At 38.5% G+C, this 21,459-nt stretch overlaps 1 protein-coding gene across 3 annotated transcripts in view; it reads right to left on the bottom strand.

Annotated features, from left to right (window-relative positions):
- Positions 1–21,459, bottom strand: part of tanc2b (tetratricopeptide repeat, ankyrin repeat and coiled-coil containing 2b) — a 236,905-nt gene that overhangs the window by 144,417 nt on the left and 71,029 nt on the right. For all 3 annotated transcript variants that reach the window (XM_061907641.1, XM_061907643.1, XM_061907644.1), the window contains exon 3: positions 4,040–4,111. In XM_061907641.1, coding sequence (XP_061763625.1) covers positions 4,040–4,111 — 72 coding nt within the window. The remainder of the gene's footprint in view (positions 1–4,039; positions 4,112–21,459) is intronic.

Below are 21,459 nucleotides of genomic sequence, written 5' to 3'. Positions count from 1 at the left end.
AGGTCCTCCAAAACTGCTTTCAAAGATCCTCTATGCGACAGGAGTACTGTGCCGTTTTTAAAGACTGTGTGACACTTGTCAAAGATCCTATATGACAGAAACAACAAAGTGTCCCTGTTAAATAGAGGATCTTTGACGAGTGTTGTTGTTTTTTTTTTGCATGAGGTCCTCCAAAACTGCAGTCAAAGATCCTCTATGCGACAGGAGCACTGTGCCGTTTTTAAAGACCATGTGAGACTTGTCAAAGAGCCTACATGACAGAAACAGCAAAGTGTCCCTGTCAAATAGAGGATCTTTGGCAAGTGTTGTTTTTTTTTTTTTTTTGCAGGGGGTCCTCAAAACTGCAGTCAAAGATCCTCTATGCGACAGGAGCACTGAGCCGCTCTTAAAGACCTTGTGACACTTGTCAAAGATCCTATATGACAGAATCAGCAAAATGTCCCGTCATATAGAGGATCTTTGACGAGTGTTGTTGTTTTTTTGTTCTTTTTTCAGGAGATCCTCCAAAACTGCAGTCAAAGATCCTCTATGCGACAGGAGCACTGTGCCGTTTTTAAAGACTGTGTGAGACTTGTCAAATATCCTATATGACAGAAACAGCAAAGTGTCCCTTTCATATAGAGGATCTTTGACGAGTGTTGTTGTTGTTTTTTTTTGCATGAGGTCCTCCAGAACTGCAGTCAAAGATCCTCTATGCGACAAGAGCACTGTGCCGCTCTTAAAGACCTTGTGATACTTGTCGGATCCTATATGACAGAATCATCAAAGTGTCTCTGTTATATAGAGGATCTTTGACAAGTGTTGTTTTTTCTGCAGGAGTTCCCAAAACTGCAGTCAAAGATTCTCTATGCGACAAGAGCACTGTGCCGTTTTTAAAGACCGTGTGAGACTTGTGAAAGATCTTATATGACAGAAACAGCAAAGTGTCACAGTTGTATAAAGGATCTTTGACTTGTCAAAGATCTTCTCTATTATAGAGGATCTTTGACAAGTGTTTTTTGTTTTTTTTTGCAAGAGGTCCTCAAAAACTGCAGTCAAAGATCCTCTATGCGAAAGGAGCACTGCTGTTTTTAAAGACCTAGTCTAGTGAAACCGGTCAAAGGTCCTCTATATGAAAAAAGCTCCCCTGTCATACAGAGGATCTTTGACAAGTGATTTGATGCATGAGGCCATCAAAATCTGCAGTCAAAGATCCTGTAGATGCCTGGAGCACTCAGCGGTTTTTAAATACCTACTGCAACTGGTCAAAGATCCTCTATATATAGCATTGAAGTTGCTAGCAGGGGCACGAGTCAAAAAATCCTTTTGTTGTTTTTTAAGGACCTATCATGAAAAAGACCGGTCAAAGATCCTCTATATGACAGGAGAACCCGTGTTTTTTGCAGTAGGTCCTTTAAAATGCTAGCCAAAGATCCTCTATATCACAGGATGCAGTTTTAAAGAGCCTAATGCACAAAGATTTTACACTTTGATGTTTTTAAGTGTGTTGTGTGTGCAACAACAAAAAAACACAAGTGAATCCCAAAATTAGCAATCAAAGATCTTCTATATGAAATAAACACTTTGCTTTCAGCAGGTCATTAAAAAGAGCAGTCAAAGATCCTTTATACAGATACGATGATACATGCTAGCCTGGAGGCTATTGACGTCAGCGTGATTGACTTAGGAGAGGGAAACAACGCCGTGTGACCTCGCTTACACATCAACAACACCCGGGTTTTAATCACAACCACATCCTCTCTGGTCATATTATTAGCATACATGTTAGATAAAACTGTAAATACTTTGTAATTATTAGCATACATGCTAGTTAAAAGTGTAAACATTATGATATTATTAGCATACGTGCTAGTTAAAAGTGTAAGTAGTTGGCTATTATTAGCATACATGCTAGTTAGAAGTGTAAACATTATGATATTATTAGCATACATGCTAGTTAAAAGTGTAAGTAGTTGGCTATTATTAGAATACATGCTACTTAAAAGTAAGTAGTTGGCTATCATTAGCATACATGCTAGTTAGAAGTGTAAACATTATATTATTAGCATACATGCTAGTTAAAAGTGTAAAAATTATGATATTATTAGCATAAATGTTAGTTAAAAATGTAAATAGTTGGCTATTATTAACATACATGCTAGTTAAAAGTGTAAAAATTATGATATTATTAGCATAAATGCTAGTTAAAAGTGTAAGTAGTTGGCTATTATTAGAATACATGCTAGTTAAAAGTGTAAGTAGTTGGCTATTATTAGCATACATGCTAGTTAGAAGTATAAACATTATGATATTATTAGCATACATGCTAGTTAAAAGTGTAAAAATTATGATATTATTAGCATACAAGCTGGTTAAAAGTGTAAAAATTATGATATTATTAGCATACATGCTAGTTAAAAATGTAAAAAATTATGATATTATTAGCATACATGCTAGTTAAAAGTGTAAGTAGTTGGCTATTATTAGCATACATGCTAGTTAAAAGTGTAAAAATTATGATATTATTAGCATACATGCTAGTTAAAAGTGTAAAAATTATGATATTATTAGCATACAAGCTGGTTAAAAGTGTAAAAATTATGATATTATTAGCATACATGCTAGTTAAAAATGTAAAAATTATGATATTATCAGCATACATGCTAGTTAAAAATGTAAAAATTATGATATTATTAGCATACATGCTAGTTAAAAGTGTGAAGAAGGGAAGAGGAGGAGGAAGGAGGTCATTATCCATGTAAGTAGTTGGCTATTATTAGAATACATGCTAGTTAAAAGTGTAAGTAGTTGGCTATTATTAGCATACATGCTAGTTAAAAGTGTAAGTAGTTGGCTATTATTAGCATACATGCTAGTTAAAAGTGTAAGTAGTTGGCTATTATTAGCATACATGCTAGTTAGAGGTGTAAACATTATGATATTATTAGCATACATGATTGTTAAAAGTGTAAAAATTATGATATTAGCATACATACTAATTAAAAGTGCAAAAAATTATGATATTATTAGCATACATGCTAGTTAAAGTGTAAAAATTATGATATTATTAGCATACATGCTAGTTAAAAGTGTAAAAAATTATGATATTATTAGCATACAAGCTGGTTAAAAGTGTAGAAATTATGATATTATTAGCATATATGCTAGTTAAAAGTGTAAAAATTATGATATTATTAGCATACATGCTAGTTAAAAGTGTGAAGAAGGGAGTAGGAGGAGGAAGGAGGTCATTATCCAAAAGACTTCCTGCCCTCTCCTTTAACGACATTCCTGCCGCTGATAAACATCCACAGAAAGTCTCCTTCCAAGTCAAGTCTTGAGAGGACCTTCAGAACATAAAGGTGTGCTTACCGAGGCCAAAGTGTCTCAGGTGGGGGTCTAAAGGTGTGCTTACCGTGGCCAAAGTGTCTCAGGTGGGGGTCTAAAGGTGTGCTTACCGTGGCCAAAGTGTCTCAGGTGGGGGTCTAAAGGTGTGCTTACCGTGGCCAAAGTGTCTCAGGTGGGGGTCTAAAGGTGTGCTTACCGTGGCCAAAGTGTCTCAGGTGGGGGTCTAAAGGTGTGCTTACCGTGGCCAAAGTGTCTCAGGTGGGGGTCTAAAGGTGTGCTTACCGTGGCCAAAGTGTCTCAGGTGGGGGTCTAAAGGTGTGCTTACCGTGGCCAAAGTGTCTCAGGTGGGGGTCTAAAGGTGTGCTTACCGTGGCCAAAGTGTCTCAGGTGGGGGTCTAAAGGTGTGCTTACCGTGGCCAAAGTGTCTCAGGTGGGGGTCTAAAGGTGTGCTTACCGTGGCCAAAGTGTCTCAGGTGGGGGTCTAAAGGTGTGCTTACCGTGGCCAAAGTGTCTCAGGTGGGGGTCTAAAGGTGTGCTTACCGTGGCCAAAGTGTCTCTGGTGGGGGTCTAAAGGTGTGCTTACCGTGGCCAAAGTGTCTCAGGTGGGGGTCTAAAGGTGTGCTTACCGTGGCCAAAGTGTCTCTGGTGGGGGTCTAAAGGTGTGCTTACCGTGGCCAAAGTGTCTCAGGTGGGGGTCTAAAGGTGTGCTTACCGTGGCCAAAGTGTCTCAGGTGGGGGTCTAATGCAGGTGAGCGGGGGTCTGCCAGGTCCTCACTCCCTCCATCTGTGGAAAAGAAGAAGGAGAGTGAGGGTGAGACCACGCCCGGTCTGAACTTCATGCGGTCCAAACTACATCCAGTCTGAACTACATCCAGTCTGAACTACACCAAGTCTAAACTATATGTAGTCTAAACTACATCGAGTCTAAACTACATGCAGTGCAAACTACATCCAGTCTGAACTACATCCAGTCCGAACTACATCCAGTCTGAACTACACCAAGTCTAAACTACATGCAGTCTAAACTACATCCAGTATACACTACATGAAGTCTAAACTACATCCAGTCTGAACTACATCCAGTCTACACTGCATCCAGTCTAAATTGCATCCGGTCTAAACTACATGCAGTGTAAACTACAGCCTGTTTGAACTACATCCAGTCTAAACTACATGCAATGTAAACTACATCCAGTCTAAACTACATCCAGTCTAAACCACGCCCAGTCGAAACTACATCCCTTCTAAACTACATCAAGTCTAAACTACATCCAGTCTGAGCTACATCCAGTCTAAACTACATCAAGTATAAACTACTTCCAGTCTAAACTAGATGCAGTGCAAACTACATCCAGTCTGAACTACATCCCATCTGAACTACACCAAGTCTAAACTACATGCAGTCTAAACTAAATCCAGTCTACACTACATGAAGTCTAAACTACATGCAGTCTAAACTACATCCAGTCTACACTAAATCCAGTCTACACTACATGAAGTCTAAACTACATCCCGTCTAAACTACATCCAGTCCAAACTGCATCCAGTCTAAACACCCAGCCTAAACTACATCCAGTCTAAGCTACATGCAGTCCAAACTACATTCAGTCTAAACTACATGCAGTCTAAACTACATGCAGTGTAAACTACATCCAGTCTGAACTACATTCAGTCTAAACTACATCCAGTGTAAACTACATGCAGTGTAAAGTAGATGCAGGGTGTGTGTGTCACCCAGCTGGGATGTAATAGAGTTGATGATCAATAACCTGCAGGCAGCAAAAATATATAATGACAGCATGAAGGGTGCAGCTGGTACATTGTATTCATACTTAGTGATGTGACATCTAAACAATATAATGTGTTGCTACTTAGTGATGTGACATCTAAACAATATTATGATAAACAACAGTAAAATTACGGACAGTTAATAATACTGTTACAATTTTTTAATAAATAAAAGATCAAAGATAAAAAATATATAATTTATTATTGCATTGTAGGTCTACTTGAGGTCCATGTAAGAGTTATTTACAACATGTAAGAGTTATCTACAACATGTAAGAGTTATCTACAACATGTAAGAGTTATCTACAACATGTAAGAGTTATCTACAACATGAAAGAGTTATCTACAACATGTAAGAGTTATCTACAACATGTAAGAGTTATCTACAACATGTAAGAGTTATCTACAACACGTAAGAGTTATCTACAACCTGAAAGAGTTATCTACAACCTGAAAGAGTTATCTACAACATGTAAGAGTTATCTACAACATGTAAGAGTTATCTACAACATGAAAGAGTTATCTACAACATGTAAGAGTTATCTACAACATGTAAGAGTTATCTACAACCTGAAAGTGTTATCTACAACATGTAAGAGTTATCTACAACCTGAAAGAGTTATCTACAACATGTAAGAGTTATCTACAACATGTAAGAGTTATCTAAAACATGTAAGAGTTATCTACAACCTAAAAGAGTTATCTACAACATGTAAGAGTTATCTACAACATGTAAGAGTTATCTACAACATGTAAGAGTCATCTACAACATGTAAGAATGTATCTACAACATGTATGAGTTATCTACAACCTGAAAGAGTTATCTACAACATGTAAGAGTTATCTACAACCTGAAAGAGTTATCTACAACATGAAAGAGTTATCTACAACATGTAAGAGTTATCTACAACCTGAAAGAGTTATCTACAACCGGAAAGTTATCTACAACATGAAAGAGTTATCTACAACCTGGAAGAGTTATCTACAACCTGAAAGAGTTATCTACAACATATAAGAGTTATCTACAACCTGAAAGAGTTATCTACAACCTGAAAGAGTTATCTACAACATGTAAGAGTTATCTACAACATGTAAGAGTTATCTAAAACCTGAAAGAGTTATCTACAACCTGAAATAGTTATCTACAACATGTAGGAGTTATCTACAACATGAAAGAGTTATCTACAACCTGAAAAAGTTATCTACAACCTGAAAGAGTTATCTACAACAACATGAAAGAGTTATCTACAACATGTAAGAGTTATCTACAACATGAAAGAGTTATCTACAACCTGAAAGAGTTATCTACAACCTGTAAGAGTTATCTACAACATGTAAGAGTTATCTACAACATGTAAGTGTTATCTACAACATGTAAGAGTTATCTACAACATGAAAGAGTTATCTAAACATGTAAGAGTTATTTACAACATATAAGTGTTATCTACAACATGTAAGAGTTATCTACAACATGAAAGAGTTATCTACAACATGTAAGAGTTATCTACAACATGTAAGAGTTATCTACAACATGTAAGAGTTATCTACAACATGTAAGAGTTATCTACAACACGTAAGAGTTATCTACAACCTGAAAGAGTTATCTACAACCTGAAAGAGTTATCTACAACATGTAAGAGTTATCTACAACATGAAAGAGTTATCTACAACATGTAAGAGTTATCTACAACATGTAAGAGTTATCTACAACCTGAAAGAGTTATCTACAACATGTAAGAGTTATCTACAACCTGAAAGAGTTATCTACAACCTGAAAGAGTTATCTACAACATGTAAGAGTTATCTACAACATGTAAGAGTTATCTACAACATGTAAGAGTCATCTACAACCTGAAAGAGTTATCTACAACATGTAAGAGTTATCTACAACATGTAAGAGTTATCTAAAACATGTAAGAGTTATCTACAACCTAAAAGAGTTATCTACAACATGTAAGAGTTATCTACAACATGTAAGAGTTATCTACAACATGTAAGAGTCATCTACAACATGTAAGAATGTATCTACAACATGTATGAGTTATCTACAACCTGAAAGAGTTATCTACAACATGTAAGAGTTATCTACAACCTGAAAGAGTTATCTACAACATGAAAGAGTTATCTACAACATGTAAGAGTTATCTACAACCTGAAAGAGTTATCTACAACCGGAAAGTTATCTACAACATGAAAGAGTTATCTACAACCTGGAAGAGTTATCTACAACCTGAAAGAGTTATCTACAACATATAAGAGTTATCTACAACCTGAAAGAGTTATCTACAACCTGAAAGAGTTATCTACAACATGTAAGAGTTATCTACAACATGTAAGAGTTATCTAAAACCTGAAAGAGTTATCTACAACCTGAAATAGTTATCTACAACATGTAGGAGTTATCTACAACATGAAAGAGTTATCTACAACCTGAAAAAGTTATCTACAACCTGAAAGAGTTATCTACAACAACATGAAAGAGTTATCTACAACATGTAAGAGTTATCTACAACATGAAAGAGTTATCTACAACCTGAAAGAGTTATCTACAACCTGTAAGAGTTATCTACAACATGTAAGAGTTATCTACAACATGTAAGTGTTATCTACAACATGTAAGAGTTATCTACAACATGAAAGAGTTATCTAAACATGTAAGAGTTATTTACAACATATAAGTGTTATCTACAACATGTAAGAGTTATCTACAACATGAACGAGTTATCTACAACATTTAAGAGTTATCTACAACATGTAAGAGTTATCTACAACATATAAGTGTTATCTACAACATGTAAGAGTTATCTACAACATGAAAGAGTTATCTACAACATGAAAGGGTTATCTACATCATGTAAGAGTGATCTACAACATGTAAGAGTTATCTACAACATGTAAAAGTTTATCTACAACATGTAAGAGTTATCTACAACATATAAGTGTTATCTACAACATGTAAGAGTTATCTACAACATGAACGAGTTATCTACAACATGTAAGAGTTATCTACAACATGTAAGAGTTATCTACAACATATAAGTGGTATCTACAACATGTAAGAGTTATCTACAACATGAAAGGGTTATCTACAACATATAAGTGTTATCTACAACATGAAAGAGTTATCTACAACATGTAAGAGTTATCTACAACATGAAAGGGTTATCTACAACATATAAGTGTTATCTACAACATGAACGAGTTATCTACAACATGTAAGAGTTATCTACAACATGTAAGAGTTATCTACAACATGTAAGAGTCATCTACAACATGTAAGAGTTATCTACAACATGTAAGAGTTATCTACAACATGTAAGAGTCATCTACAACATGTAAGAGTCATCTACAACATGTAAGAGTTATCTACAACCTGAAAGAGTTATCTACAACATGTAAGAGTTATCTACAACCTGAAAGAGTTATCTACAACCTGAAAGAGTTATCTACAACATGAAAGAGTTATCTACAACATGTAAGAGTTATCTACAACCTGAAAGAGTTATCTACAACCGGAAAGTTATCTACAACATGAAAGAGTTATCTACAACATGAAAGAGTTATCTACAACCTGAAAGAGTTATCTACAACATGTAAGAGTTATCTACAACCTGAAAGAGTTATCTACAACCTGAAAGAGTTATCTACAACATGTAAGAGTTATCTAAAACCTGAAAGAGTTATCTACAACCTGAAATAGTTATCTACAACATGTAAGAGTTATCTACAACCTGAAAAAGTTATCTACAACCTGAAAGAGTTATCTACAACAACATGAAAGAGTTATCTACAACATGTAAGAGTTATCTACAACATAAAAGAGTTATCTACAACCTGAAAGAGTTATCTACAACCTGTAAGAGTTATCTACAACATGTAAGAGTTATCTACAACATGTAAGTGTTATCTACAACATGTAAGAGTTATCTACAACATGAAAGAGTTATCTAAAACATGTAAGAGTTATCTACAACATATAAGTGTTATCTACAACATGTAAGAGTTATCTACAACATGAACGAGTTATCTACAACATGTAAGAGTTATCTACAACATGTAAGAGTTATCTACAACATATAAGTGTTATCTACAACATGTAAGAGTTATCTACAACATGAAAGGGTTATCTACAACATATAAGTGTTATCTACAACATGAAAGAGTTATCTACAACATGTAAGTTATCTACAACATGAAAGGGTTATCTACAACATATAAGTGTTATCTACAACATGAACGAGTTATCTACAACATGTAAGAGTTATCTACAACATGTAAGAGTTATCTACAACATATAAGTGTTATCTACAACATGAAAGAGTTATCTACAACATGAAAGGGTTATCTACATCATGTAAGAGTGATCTACAACATGTAAGAGTTATCTACAACATGTAAAAGTTTATCTACAACATGTAAGAGTTATCTACAACATATAAGTATTATCTACAACATGTAAGAATTTATCTACAACATGTATGAGTTATCTACAACCTGAAAGAGTTATCTACAACATGAAAGGGTTATCTACATCATGTAAGAGTTATCTACAACATGTAAGAATGTATCTACAACATGTATGAGTTATCTACAACCTGAAAGAGTTATCTACAATAATGTTTCTTCTACAAATAAATAAAACTAAAATATTTCAGTAAAATTACTTTTGGAACATTTTGAACACATTTAGAAATACTTCCTTAAAAATAATAATTTTGGTCACAATAACTGTGATAAGAAATGTTCATAACCGGCACCAAAATGTATTTCCATGTTTTTCTAAATAAAGGGCACCACAAAAAAAAGTCATTATTTTCTTTATTAGAGCAAAAAAATGTTAGTGTAGATGAAACATATGTTTATTATTTTAATTTAGTCCTTAAATGAAATGTTGAACATACTAGACAACTTGTCTTTTAGTAGTAAGTAAACAAACAAAGACTCCTAATTAGTCTGCAGTAACATATTATAATACATATAATACCTAATAAAGCAATAATAATATGGTGAAGAAATACTGATATAAAGGGTAGGTGTCGCGCTGTTTTTTCTTTTAACATGTTCTATCTACACTTCTGTTCAAATGTAATAATCACTTATTCTTCTCTTCTTTGATACTTGACATTAGTTTTGGATGATACCACACATTTAGGTATCGATCTAATACCAAGTAGTTACAGGATCATACAATAAAATATAATACTTAATAATAAACCAACACTGGTGAAGAAATACTGATATAAAGGGTAGGTGTCGCGCTATTTTCTGTTTTAACATGTTCTATCCACACTTCTGTTCAAATGTAATAATCACTTATTCTTCTCTTCTTTGATACTTGACATGAGATGTGGATGATACCACACATTTAAGTATCGATCAACTTCACTGCTTTGGGCGTTTGTAGTATTGATAGCCCGACACGATACAATCCGATACCATCCTGATATCCAATATGAATATGTGGTTTCACAACGCGCCTCCTTTTAATCACATGACTCCGCCCCTTTGCGCACCTGGAGGGGTCCGCACAAGTGGCAGGTGTCATGGCGTCCACACAAACATAAACATGAGGACCCCACCAGGCGGGAGAGTCTGGCGGTCGGTCGATGGCGCGCTTCAAAGAGTTGAGGGGGAGGACTGCGTGGGAATTGGGCCAGGATCACATCACACTAACGCGCCGGGCTAAAAAAAAAAGAAGTCAAGTTGACAATTCTTTTTAGTTGCTATGAATGCAGGAAGGCCCAAATAAGGTCATCCTGACCCTGATGTCATCATTTACAAACTAAAGTAGGCTCCATCCCAGAATTCTATCATCTGGAATTATTTGAGGACTTTTTGTTGCCTGACGTTGACACTTTTAGAGAGTTTCTGCCTGACATTTAGAGAGTTTCTGCCTGGCATTGAAACATTTAGAGAGTTTCTGCCTGACATTTAGAGAGTTTCTGCCTGACATTGACACATTTAGAGAGTTTCTGTCTGACATTGACACATTTAGAGAGTTTCTGCCTGACATTGACACATTTAGAGAGTTTCTGTCTGACATTGACACATTTAGAGAGTTTCTGCCTGACATTTAGAGAGTTTCTCCCTGACATTTAGAGAGTTTATTCCTTACATTTAGAGAGTTTCTGCCTGACATTGACACATTTAGAGAGTTTCTGCCTGACAATGACACATTTAGAGAGTTTCTGTCTGACATTTAGATAGTTTATTCCTTACATTTAGAGAGTTTCTGCCTGACATTGAGACTTTAGAGAGTTTCTGCCTGACAATGACACATTTAGAGAGTTTCTGTCTGACATTGACACATTTAGAGAGTTTCTGTCTGACATTGACACATTTAGAGAGTTTCTGTCTGACATTGACACATTTAGAGAGTTTCTGTCTGACATTGACACATTTAGAGAGTTTCTGCCTGACATTTAGAGAGTTTCTCCCTGACATTGACACATTTAGAGAGTTTCTGCCTTACATTGACACATTTAGAGAGTTTCTGCCTGACATTGGCACATTTAGAGATTTTCTGTCTGACATTGAAACATTTAGAGAGTTTCTGCCTGACATTGACACATTTAGAGAGTTTCTGTCTGACATTGACACATTTAGAGAGTTTCTCCCTGACATTGACATATTTAGAGAGTTCCTGCCTGACATTGACACATTTAGAGTTTCTGCCTGACATTGGCACATTTAGAGATTTTCTGCCTGACATTGACACATTTAGAGAGTTTCTGTCTGACATTGACACATTTAGAGAGTTTCTCCCTGACATTGACACATTTAGAGAGTTCCTGCCTGACATTTAGAGAGTTTTAGAGAGTTTCTCCCTGACATCGAGACATTTAGAGAGTTTCTGCCTGACATTGACACATTTAGAGAGTTTCTGCCTGACATTGACACATTTAGAGAGTTTCTGCCTGACATTGACACATTTAGAGAGTTTCTGCCTGACATCTAGGTAGTTTCTGCCCGACATTGACACATTTAGAGAGTTCCTGCCTGACAATGACACATTTAGAGAGTTTCTGCCTGACATTGACACATTTAGAGAGTTTCTGCTTGACATTTAGAGAGTTTCTCTCTGACATTTAGAGAGTTTCTGCCTGACATTGACACATTTAGAAAGTTTCTGCCTGACATTGACACATTTAGAGAGTTTCTGCCTGACATTGACACATTTAGAAAGTTTCTGCCTGACATTGACACATTTAGAGAGTTTCTGCCTGACATCTAGGTAGTTTCTGCCTGACATTGACACATTTAGAGAGTTTCTGTCTGACATTTAGAGAGTTTCTCTCAGACATTTAGAGAGTTTCTGCCTGACATTGACACATTTAGAAAGTTTCTGCCTGACATTGACACATTTAGAAAGTTTCTGCCTGACATTGACACATTTAGAGAGTTTCTTCCTTACATTTAGAGAGTTTATGCCTGACATTTAGAGAGTTTCTGCCTGACATTGAGACTTTTAGAGAGTTTCTTCCTTACATTTAGATAGTTTCTTCCTTACATTTAGAGAGTTTCTTCCTTACATTTAGAGAGTTTCTGCCTGACATTCAGAGCTGACTTTGCTGGCCTCGTCCAAAGACAAGAAGGTCTTTATCGGGGAAGAAAGCGGCCATTGTTCTGCACACATCACTCTATTGTCGGCCAATCACAACGCCGCGCAGACAAACGCCGCCTTTGACCTCCGACAGTGGCGAGACACAGACGTCTTCACCAAACACAAGAAGAAGACGACGACTCGGGTCCCGGTGACACAATGTCGCCTCTGTCGCCGGCCGCGATGACGTCCTACGCCGCCACCGCGCCAAGGCGGCGAGATGATGTCATGTTGTGGTTAAAGCGCTCTGTATTGGTTATAAAGAGCCTCTACCAGCGGACAGGTGGTCTACATGTCGTACAAAAGTGGTGTCCAAAGGGCACAACTCATTTTCGAGGGCACATTTTACAAATTCTAACAAAAAAACATGACAAAGTGGAATAAAAGAGGTGACGTCACGAGTGACACTTCACCTGTCGTCATTTTCAAAATGGAGGAGGCTGATTTCAATCATTTGAAATGGCATAAAGGGAAGAAGATTAAGAGCTATTCAGTAGGATTTAAGGTCCAAGCTATTGAATATGCTAAAAAGAACAGTCAGCAGCTATATTTTATTAATATACCGTAGCTGCGTGTGTCAAATATGAGTCATTAAATGACTCCCGCCTCCTGGTGGTAGAGGGCGCTAGTGATCCTTCTTGCGACTACTCGGCTGCAGAAGAAGTGACAATGAGTGACGTGAAATGTGCTGGGACGGATATGACGCGGAGGACCTTTTAGGATGTAACACTCCTATGCTAGCTATGTAAACAACCGGGCATGTTCCAGTCCTAAATACCCAGTGTATTATTTATACAATAACACTTCCTGGTGGCAGCGGTGGGATAAAGAGATCACCCACGGAGCAGAACGGGAGGGGGAGTTGTCCGAGGATAATTCTGTCGTCGCCCGCACTTGAGGAGCCGAGCTAACTGATAGCAGCGGTCTGATAGCAGTTTTCTAAACTGGACTTTCAATGGAAGCAGGAGGTAATAAAGGAAGACCTCCATCGAGACAGAGAGACTTTTAAAACTGAAGAAAGATAAGGAAGACTTCTATAAACAATTTATCGATGCTTTTGATCAGAAGGAGCTGGCATGGACTTCATTTATAAGTAAAGGTAAGACCATAATAAGGTTTTTTTTTTAAATTAAATGTGCTTTTCATGATGGTATCCTTACATCACACTCAAATTTTTATTGCATGCCTTTGGTAAGTGCCGGAGTGAGGAGAGGTTTTAAAATAATTAGCGCATGCTTACCTTTACCGCATGCCTTTTGAAATATTTTTTTTTAATGGACAATATTGCATAGTTTATGTTTGCCATATAAAAAACACATTTATCTATGACAAAAATTGCATTAAAAAAGAAAATAAAACAAAAATTTTAATTGACAAATAGATTGGAAGTTGATTTAGAGATTTAACTGAAAAAAATAAGACTTGTTTTTTTTAAGTGTGTGTGGGGCCCTTTTGGACCCCTGAGAAATTTAGTGTGATTTTTTTTTCAACTGTTACTGCTCAAAAATAATAATGAATCAAAATGATTGATATGACGTGTTGACATATTCAAGGCTCCTAATTCCTTCACATCAAATATTCCACTTGCAAAATATTGCATAGTTTGTGTTTAACATTTAAAAAACACATTTATCTATGACAAAAATAGCAATAAAAAATAAAATATAAATCAGAAAAAAACTAATTACAATCGACAAATACATGTGAAGTTAATCTATACCAGGGGTCACCAACACCAGGTCGCCCGTAAGGACCAGATGAGTCGCCCGCTGGCCTGTTCTAAAAATAGCTCAAATAGCAGCACTTACCAGTGAGCTGACTCTATTTTTTAAATTGTATTTATTTACTAGCAAGCTGGTCGACATTTTTAATTCTGAGAGAGACAAAACTCAAATAGAATTTGAAAATCCAAGAAAATATTTGAAAGACTTGGTCTTCACTTGTTTAAATAAATTCATTTATTTTTTTTACTTTGCTTCTTATAACTTTCAGAAAGACAATTTTAGAGAAAAAATACAACCTTAAAAATGATTTTAGGATTTTTAAACACATATACCTTTTTACCTTTTAAATTCCTTCCTCTTCTTTCCTGACAATTTAAATCAATGTTCAAGTATTTTTTTTTTTATTGTAAAGAATAATAAATTAATTTTAATTCAATTCTTTATTTTAGCTTCTGTTTTTCCATGAAGAATATTTGTGAAATATTTCTTCAAACTTATCATGATTAAAATTAAGAAAAAAATATTCTGGCAAATCTAGAAAATCTGTAGAATCAAATTGATTTAGTTGACATTGTTTGAGTGTTTTCCATGTTTGTGTTGACATTTCCCTTCTGCCTTGATAGCTGAGGGGTGGAAGAGGGGTTAGTGCGTCTGCCTCACAATACAAAGTTCCTGCAGTCCTGGGTTCAAATCCAGGCTCGGGATCTTTCTGTGTGGAGTTTGCATGTTCTCCCCGTGAATGCGTGGGTTCCCCCCGGGTACTCCGGCTTCCTCCCACCTCCAAAGACATGCACCTGGGGATAGGCCCCTCTCACCTCCAAAGACATGCACCTGGGAATAGGCCCCTCCCACCTCCAAAGACATGCACCTGGGGATAGGCCCCTCCCACTTCCAAAGACACGCACCTGGGGATAGGCCCCTCCCACCTCCAAAGACAGGCACCTGGGGATAGGCTCCTCCCACCTCCAAAGACATGCACCTGGGGATAGGCCCCTCCCACTTCCAAAGACACGCACCTGGGGATAGGCCCCTCCCACTTCCAAAGACATGCACCTGGGGATAGGTTGATTGGCAACACTAAATGGTCCCTAGTGTGTGAATGTGAGTGTGAATGTTGTCTGTCTATCTGTGTTGGCCCTGCGACTTGTCCAGGGTGTACCCCGCCTTCCGCCCGACTGTAGTTGAAATAGGCGCCAGCGCCCCCCGCAACCCCAAAAGGGAATAAGCGGTAGAAAATGGATGGATATAAAACACTTATATATCAGTCCTAAAAAAAAGACATCATTGACTCGGTCCCATGCTTAATTCTTTTGAAAAATTCCAGACAATTGAGGCTATTTAGAAAGAATATGGAGCTGTACCCCCCCCCCCCCCAGCCTGGTGGTCACCAGCGGGGTGTTTGGCTGGGCGGGCAGCGGGCCAGCGAGATGACGCATGCCAGTGCGTCAGAACTACTCGACACAGATGGAGGGACAGAGGGAGCAGCACTGATGACTTGCATGAATAGATGGGCTGTCACACAGAAACATGACCTACTGTCGTGTGGAGGAATGAGGCATGATGCTCTTCCATACATGGCGGGGGGGGGGGGGGGGGGGGGGGGGGGGCAAAAGTACCGTCTTGCCACACATTCTGGAAATGCTATTTCGAAAATGTTTTTTAAATAGATTTTCCATTGCTCAACTAAAAAAATACAGAAAAAGTATTTTCAATGATCAGTGATGAACGGGTGATGAATGGGTGATGAATGGATGGAGGGACAGTCGTAGATGGTGGTCAGATGAGTGATAGAGTGATGGTGGTCAGATGAGTGATAGAGTGATGGTGGTCAGATGAGTGATAGAGTGATGGTGGTCAGATGAGTGATAGAGTGATGGTGGTCAGATGAGTGATAGAGTGATGGTGGTCGGATGAGTGATAGAGTGATGGTGGTCGGATGAGTGATAGAGTGATGGTGGTCAGATGAGTGATAGAGTGATGGTGGTCAGATGAGTGATAGAGTGATGGTGGTCAGATGAGTGATAGAGTGATGGTGGTCAGATGAATGATAGAGTGATGGTGGTCAGATGACGGATAGAGTGATGGTGGTCAGATGAGTGATAGAGTGATGGTGGTCAGATGAGTGATAGAGTGATGGTGGTCAGATGAGGGATAGAGTGATGGTGGTCGGATGAGTGATAGAGTGATGGTGGTCAGATGAGTGATAGAGTGATGGTGGTCAGATGAGTGATAGAGTGATGGTGGTCAGATGAGGGATAGAGTGATGGTGGTCAGATGAGTGATAGAGTGATGGTGGTCAGATGAGTGATAGAGTGATGGTGGTCAGATGAGTGATAGAGTGATGGTGGTCAGATGAGTGATAGAGTGATGGTGGTCAGATGAGTGATAGAGTGATGGTGGTCAGATGAGTGATAGAGTGATGGTGGTCAGATGAGGGATAGAGTGATGGTGGTCAGATGAGTGATAGAGTGATGGTGGTCAGATGAGTGATAGAGTGATGGTGGTCAGATGAGTGATAGAGTGATGGTGGTCAGATGAGTGATAGAGTGATGGTGGTCAGATGAGTGATAGAGTGATGGTGGTCAGATGAGTGATAGAGTGATGGTGGTCGGATGAGTGATAGAGTGATGGTGGTCGGATGAGTGATAGAGTGATGGTGGTCAGATGAGTGATACAGTGATGGTGGTCGGATGAGGGATAGAGTGATGGTGGTCAGATGAGGGATAGAGTGATGGTGGTCAGATGAGTGATAGAGTGATGGTGGTCAGATGAGTGATAGAGTGATGGTGGTCAGATGAGTGATAGAGTGATGGTGGTCAGATGAGTGATAGAGTGATGGTGGTCAGATGAGTGATAGAGTGATGGTGGTCAGATGAGTGATAGAGTGATGGTGGTCGGATGAGTGATAGAGTGATGGTGGTCAGATGAGTGATAGAGTGATGGTGGTCAGATGAGTGATAGAGTGATGGTGGTCAGATGAGTGATAGAGTGATGGTGGTCAGATGAGTGATAGAGTGATGGTGGTCGGATGAGTGATAGAGTGATGGTGGTCGGATGAGTGATAGAGTGATGATGGTCAGATGAGTGATAGAGTGATGGTGGTCAGATGAGTGATAGAGTGATGGTGGTCAGATGAGTGATAGAGTGATGGTGGTCAGATGAGTGATAGACTGATGGTGGTCAGATGAATGATAGAGTGATGGTGGTCAGATGAGTGATAGAGTGATGGTGGTCAGATGAGTGATAGAGTGATGGTGGTCAGATGAGTGATGGAGTGATGGTGGTCGGATGGAGAAAGAGTTGAATGAAAAGAGGCTGGAAGGACAGGAGGATGGAGGAAGGAATGAAGACAAGAGAGATGGAGGTGTGGACGGAAGGAAGGAATGAAGAGAAGAAGGATGAAGGAGAAGAGAAAGAAGAAGACACCCACACTGGCAGGAAGTTGTGTCGCCGCAGCAAGTGGGCGGTAGTAGAAAAAAGAAAAAAGGTAGCAAAGGCGCGCACACACACACACACACACACACACACACACACACACACACACACACACACACACACCACTGAGGTGTTACATCACAGCGAGTGAGAAGAAGCAAAAATAGAGCAAGTGTGGAGGTACCAAGACTTCCTGCCTCCACGTCGCCGTGACGACGGCCAGGGGCAGAGAGCGAGGGGGAGGAGCCCAGAGCGGAGTGAAAGTCACATGACCAGACAGGAAGCACCTCCCCCCTAATGTGGACCTTCAGAGACACGCCCCCTGCAGCACACTCGCAGCCCTGGGGTGTTTTCCAAAAAATGTATAAAAGTTGAAAAAGACGAGTGGGAAATCTATATTTAGTTTGAATATGTTTTGTGTAGAAATACGAACAATGACATAAACCTTCTTATTTGTTAGAAACCTCACAGTTTATATCAAACATGATTCTCTGATGAGACTATATGGCGAGCGGCATTTTGTCCTACTCATGTCGGCGGTCCTTGAACTCACCATATCTGTTTACATGTTAGAATAATTATGTATAAAGTTATCACACAACTCTTATGCTTAAAGGCTGTTGCTATAGTGATCATCAATTGTGCTGAAGTTGTACTTTTCTATCCGTGCCAAGGGACAACTTGCAATCTTTGAATGCGAGTCGTCTCGTATCAGTGTTTGCGTCCAGACCAGGCCTGCTGACCGCCAAGGGGGAACATCGAGTACCGTGACGCAGACAAAGCAGAGACAGGGCGGTATCGCGAGCGTCAGCACATTTGCATTTCTAAATAATCATATGTAGAGAGGCGGAGCCGACGAACGGGCAGCGGGGCAGGGCATGCTGGAGCCCTGCCCAAGATGGCGGCAAGGAGGCGGAGAATGCGGCTGAGCGACGCTACGAGCGAGATCAGGTGCGTGGCTCGCACACCGGCACATAATTGACTCATCTCTTCTGGCTCTATAAAAGGGTAACAGCGGAGGAGGGGGAGGCGGAAGGAGTAGGAGAACCAGCAGCACTACCCGACAATCGAAAGCGACAGAGGGCGAGCCGCATACGACGAAGACGCGGCCGACTGAAGGCGAGCGAGGAGCAAGCGGGAGAGAAGGAGCTGAAAAGAATCCCGACCGCAGACAAGCTTGTGTTATTGAAAGAATAAACAAGAGTCGAACCTGCTCGAGCATGTCCTTCCTTGATGGTCCGTGGAACCCTAACCCACAAGAGTCCGTTACATAATATATAGTGTCTAGCTGGGGCTGCTGAGATTAACCCCTTCCTTCGGAAGCAGCCTCAGTGATGTAACCAGCGACCTCCCGAATAAATAGAGGAGCACGTGGGCTGTGCCTTAGAGCGTAGGTTGGAACTGTAACTAAGTGTACAGCCCGATACGTCTCTCCTCATTGAGCCAAATTGAACTCTGTCTCTGCGTGATTCCTTGCTTCTTGTCTGTTGATCAGATGTCATCAGTGTTTTATGCCACTCCTTGGTCTCATTTTGTCCACCAAAGGTTTAATACTGTGCGTGAGTGCACAAAGGTGAGCTTTGTTGATGTTAATGACTTGTCAGGCATATTTGGTCGCGGCAAGTTAATCCATGCTAACATGCTATTTAGGCTAGCTGTATGTACATATCGCATCATTATGACTCGTTTGAAGCTATATTTGAGCTTATTTAAATTCCTTTACTTAAAGTTTGTCCTTTGTGTGTTTAATTTGTATTTTCTACAATCACCGGGCAAATTCATGTTACACAGCCGTTATTTCCTGCTACTAAAACTGCAGAAAATGCCATGCCCGGTTCGCAGTTATCTAACTTTAAGCAATCAAGATTATTGGGGACCGAATGTCCCTTTGGGACAGAAGACCTTATTGAATTTTTAGCGTTTTATTCTTTCTTTATTATTATTCTGCCGCCTCTTTGAGCTGTAATCCGACCTCCTTAACATGCTTCAAAACTCACCAAATTTGACACACACATCAGGACTGGCGAACATTGCGATTGAATCAAAAAACCTAACACCAAAACTCATAATTGCGCTCTAGCGCCCCCTAGGAAGAAAAAACACAGACAAAACTGCTCCTAGGAAGAAACAGACAAAAGGGCCTGTAAATTCCAGTAGGAATGTCGTAGAGACATGAAACAAAAACCTCTATGTAGGTCTCACTTAGACCTACATTTCATATATTGACAACCCCCAGCAAATATCAACAGGAAGTTTGCAATTCCCCCTTCAAAACAAACGTTTTGTAAAAACTAGACCACATTTATAATACAAAGTAGTGTATAGTTCTAACTTATATCTGTCAGTAGACACATTATGGAAGGTAAAAACTACAACATTTATAATAAAAAGTAGTGTGTAGTTCTAACTTATATCTGTCAGTAGACACGTTATGGAAGGTAAAAACTACAACATAATACAAAGTAGTGTATAGTTCTAACTTATATCTGTCAGTAGACACATTATGGAAGGTAAAAACTACAACATAATAGAAAGTAGTGTGTAGTTCTAACTTATATCTGTCAGTAGACACATTATGGAAGGTAAAAACTACAACATAATACAAAGTAGTGTATAGTTCTAACTTATATCTGTCAGTAGACATGTTATGGAAGGTAAAAACTACAACATAATACAAACTAGTGTGTAGTTCTAACTTATATCTGTCAGTAGACACATTATGGAAGGTAAAAACTACAACATAATACAAAGTAGTGTGTAGTTCTAACTTATATCTGTCAGTAGACACGTTATGGAAGGTAAAAACTACAACATTTATAATAAAAAGTAGTGTATAGTTCTAACTTATATCTGTCAGTAGACACGTTATGGAAGTTAAAAACTACAATAAAATACAAAGTAGTGTGTAGTTCTAACTTATATCTGTCAGTAGACACATTATGGAAGGTAAAAACTACAACATAATACAAAGTAGAGTAGTTCTAACTTATATCTGTCAGTAGACACGTTATGGAAGTTAAAAACTACAATAAAATACAAAGTAGTGTGTAGTTCTAACTTATATCTGTCAGTAGACACATTATGGAAGGTAAAAACTACAACATTATACAAAGTAGAGTAGTTCTAACTTATATCTGTCAGTAGACACGTTATGGAAGGTAAAAACTCCAATATAATACAAAGTAGTGTGTTGTTCTAACTTATATCTGTCAGTAGACACATTATGGAAGGTAAAAACTACAACATTATACAAAGTAGAGTAGTTCTAACTTATATCTGTCAGTAGACACGTTATGGAAGGTAAAAACTCCAATATAATACAAAGTAGTGTGTTGTTCTAACTTATATCTGGGAAGCCCAGACTTCCCTCTCCTCAGCCACTTCCATATATACTCGGTCCCGTCCATCGCTGCTTGCAGCTTTAATTTCCGTTGTTTTTATCCTTGTTTGTCGATTGTCATGTCATGTTGGGATGTACTTTGTGGACGCTTTCTGCTCCACAGTAAGTCTTTGCTGTCATCCAGCATTCTGATTTTGTTTACTTTGTAGCCAGTTCAGTTTTAGTTTGGTTCCGCATAGCCT

The sequence above is a fragment of the Nerophis ophidion genome, linkage group LG08 (assembly GCF_033978795.1).
Source record: "Nerophis ophidion isolate RoL-2023_Sa linkage group LG08, RoL_Noph_v1.0, whole genome shotgun sequence".
NCBI lineage: Eukaryota > Metazoa > Chordata > Actinopteri > Syngnathiformes > Syngnathidae > Nerophis > Nerophis ophidion.
This window is presented reverse-complemented; position numbering and strand designations above follow the sequence as displayed.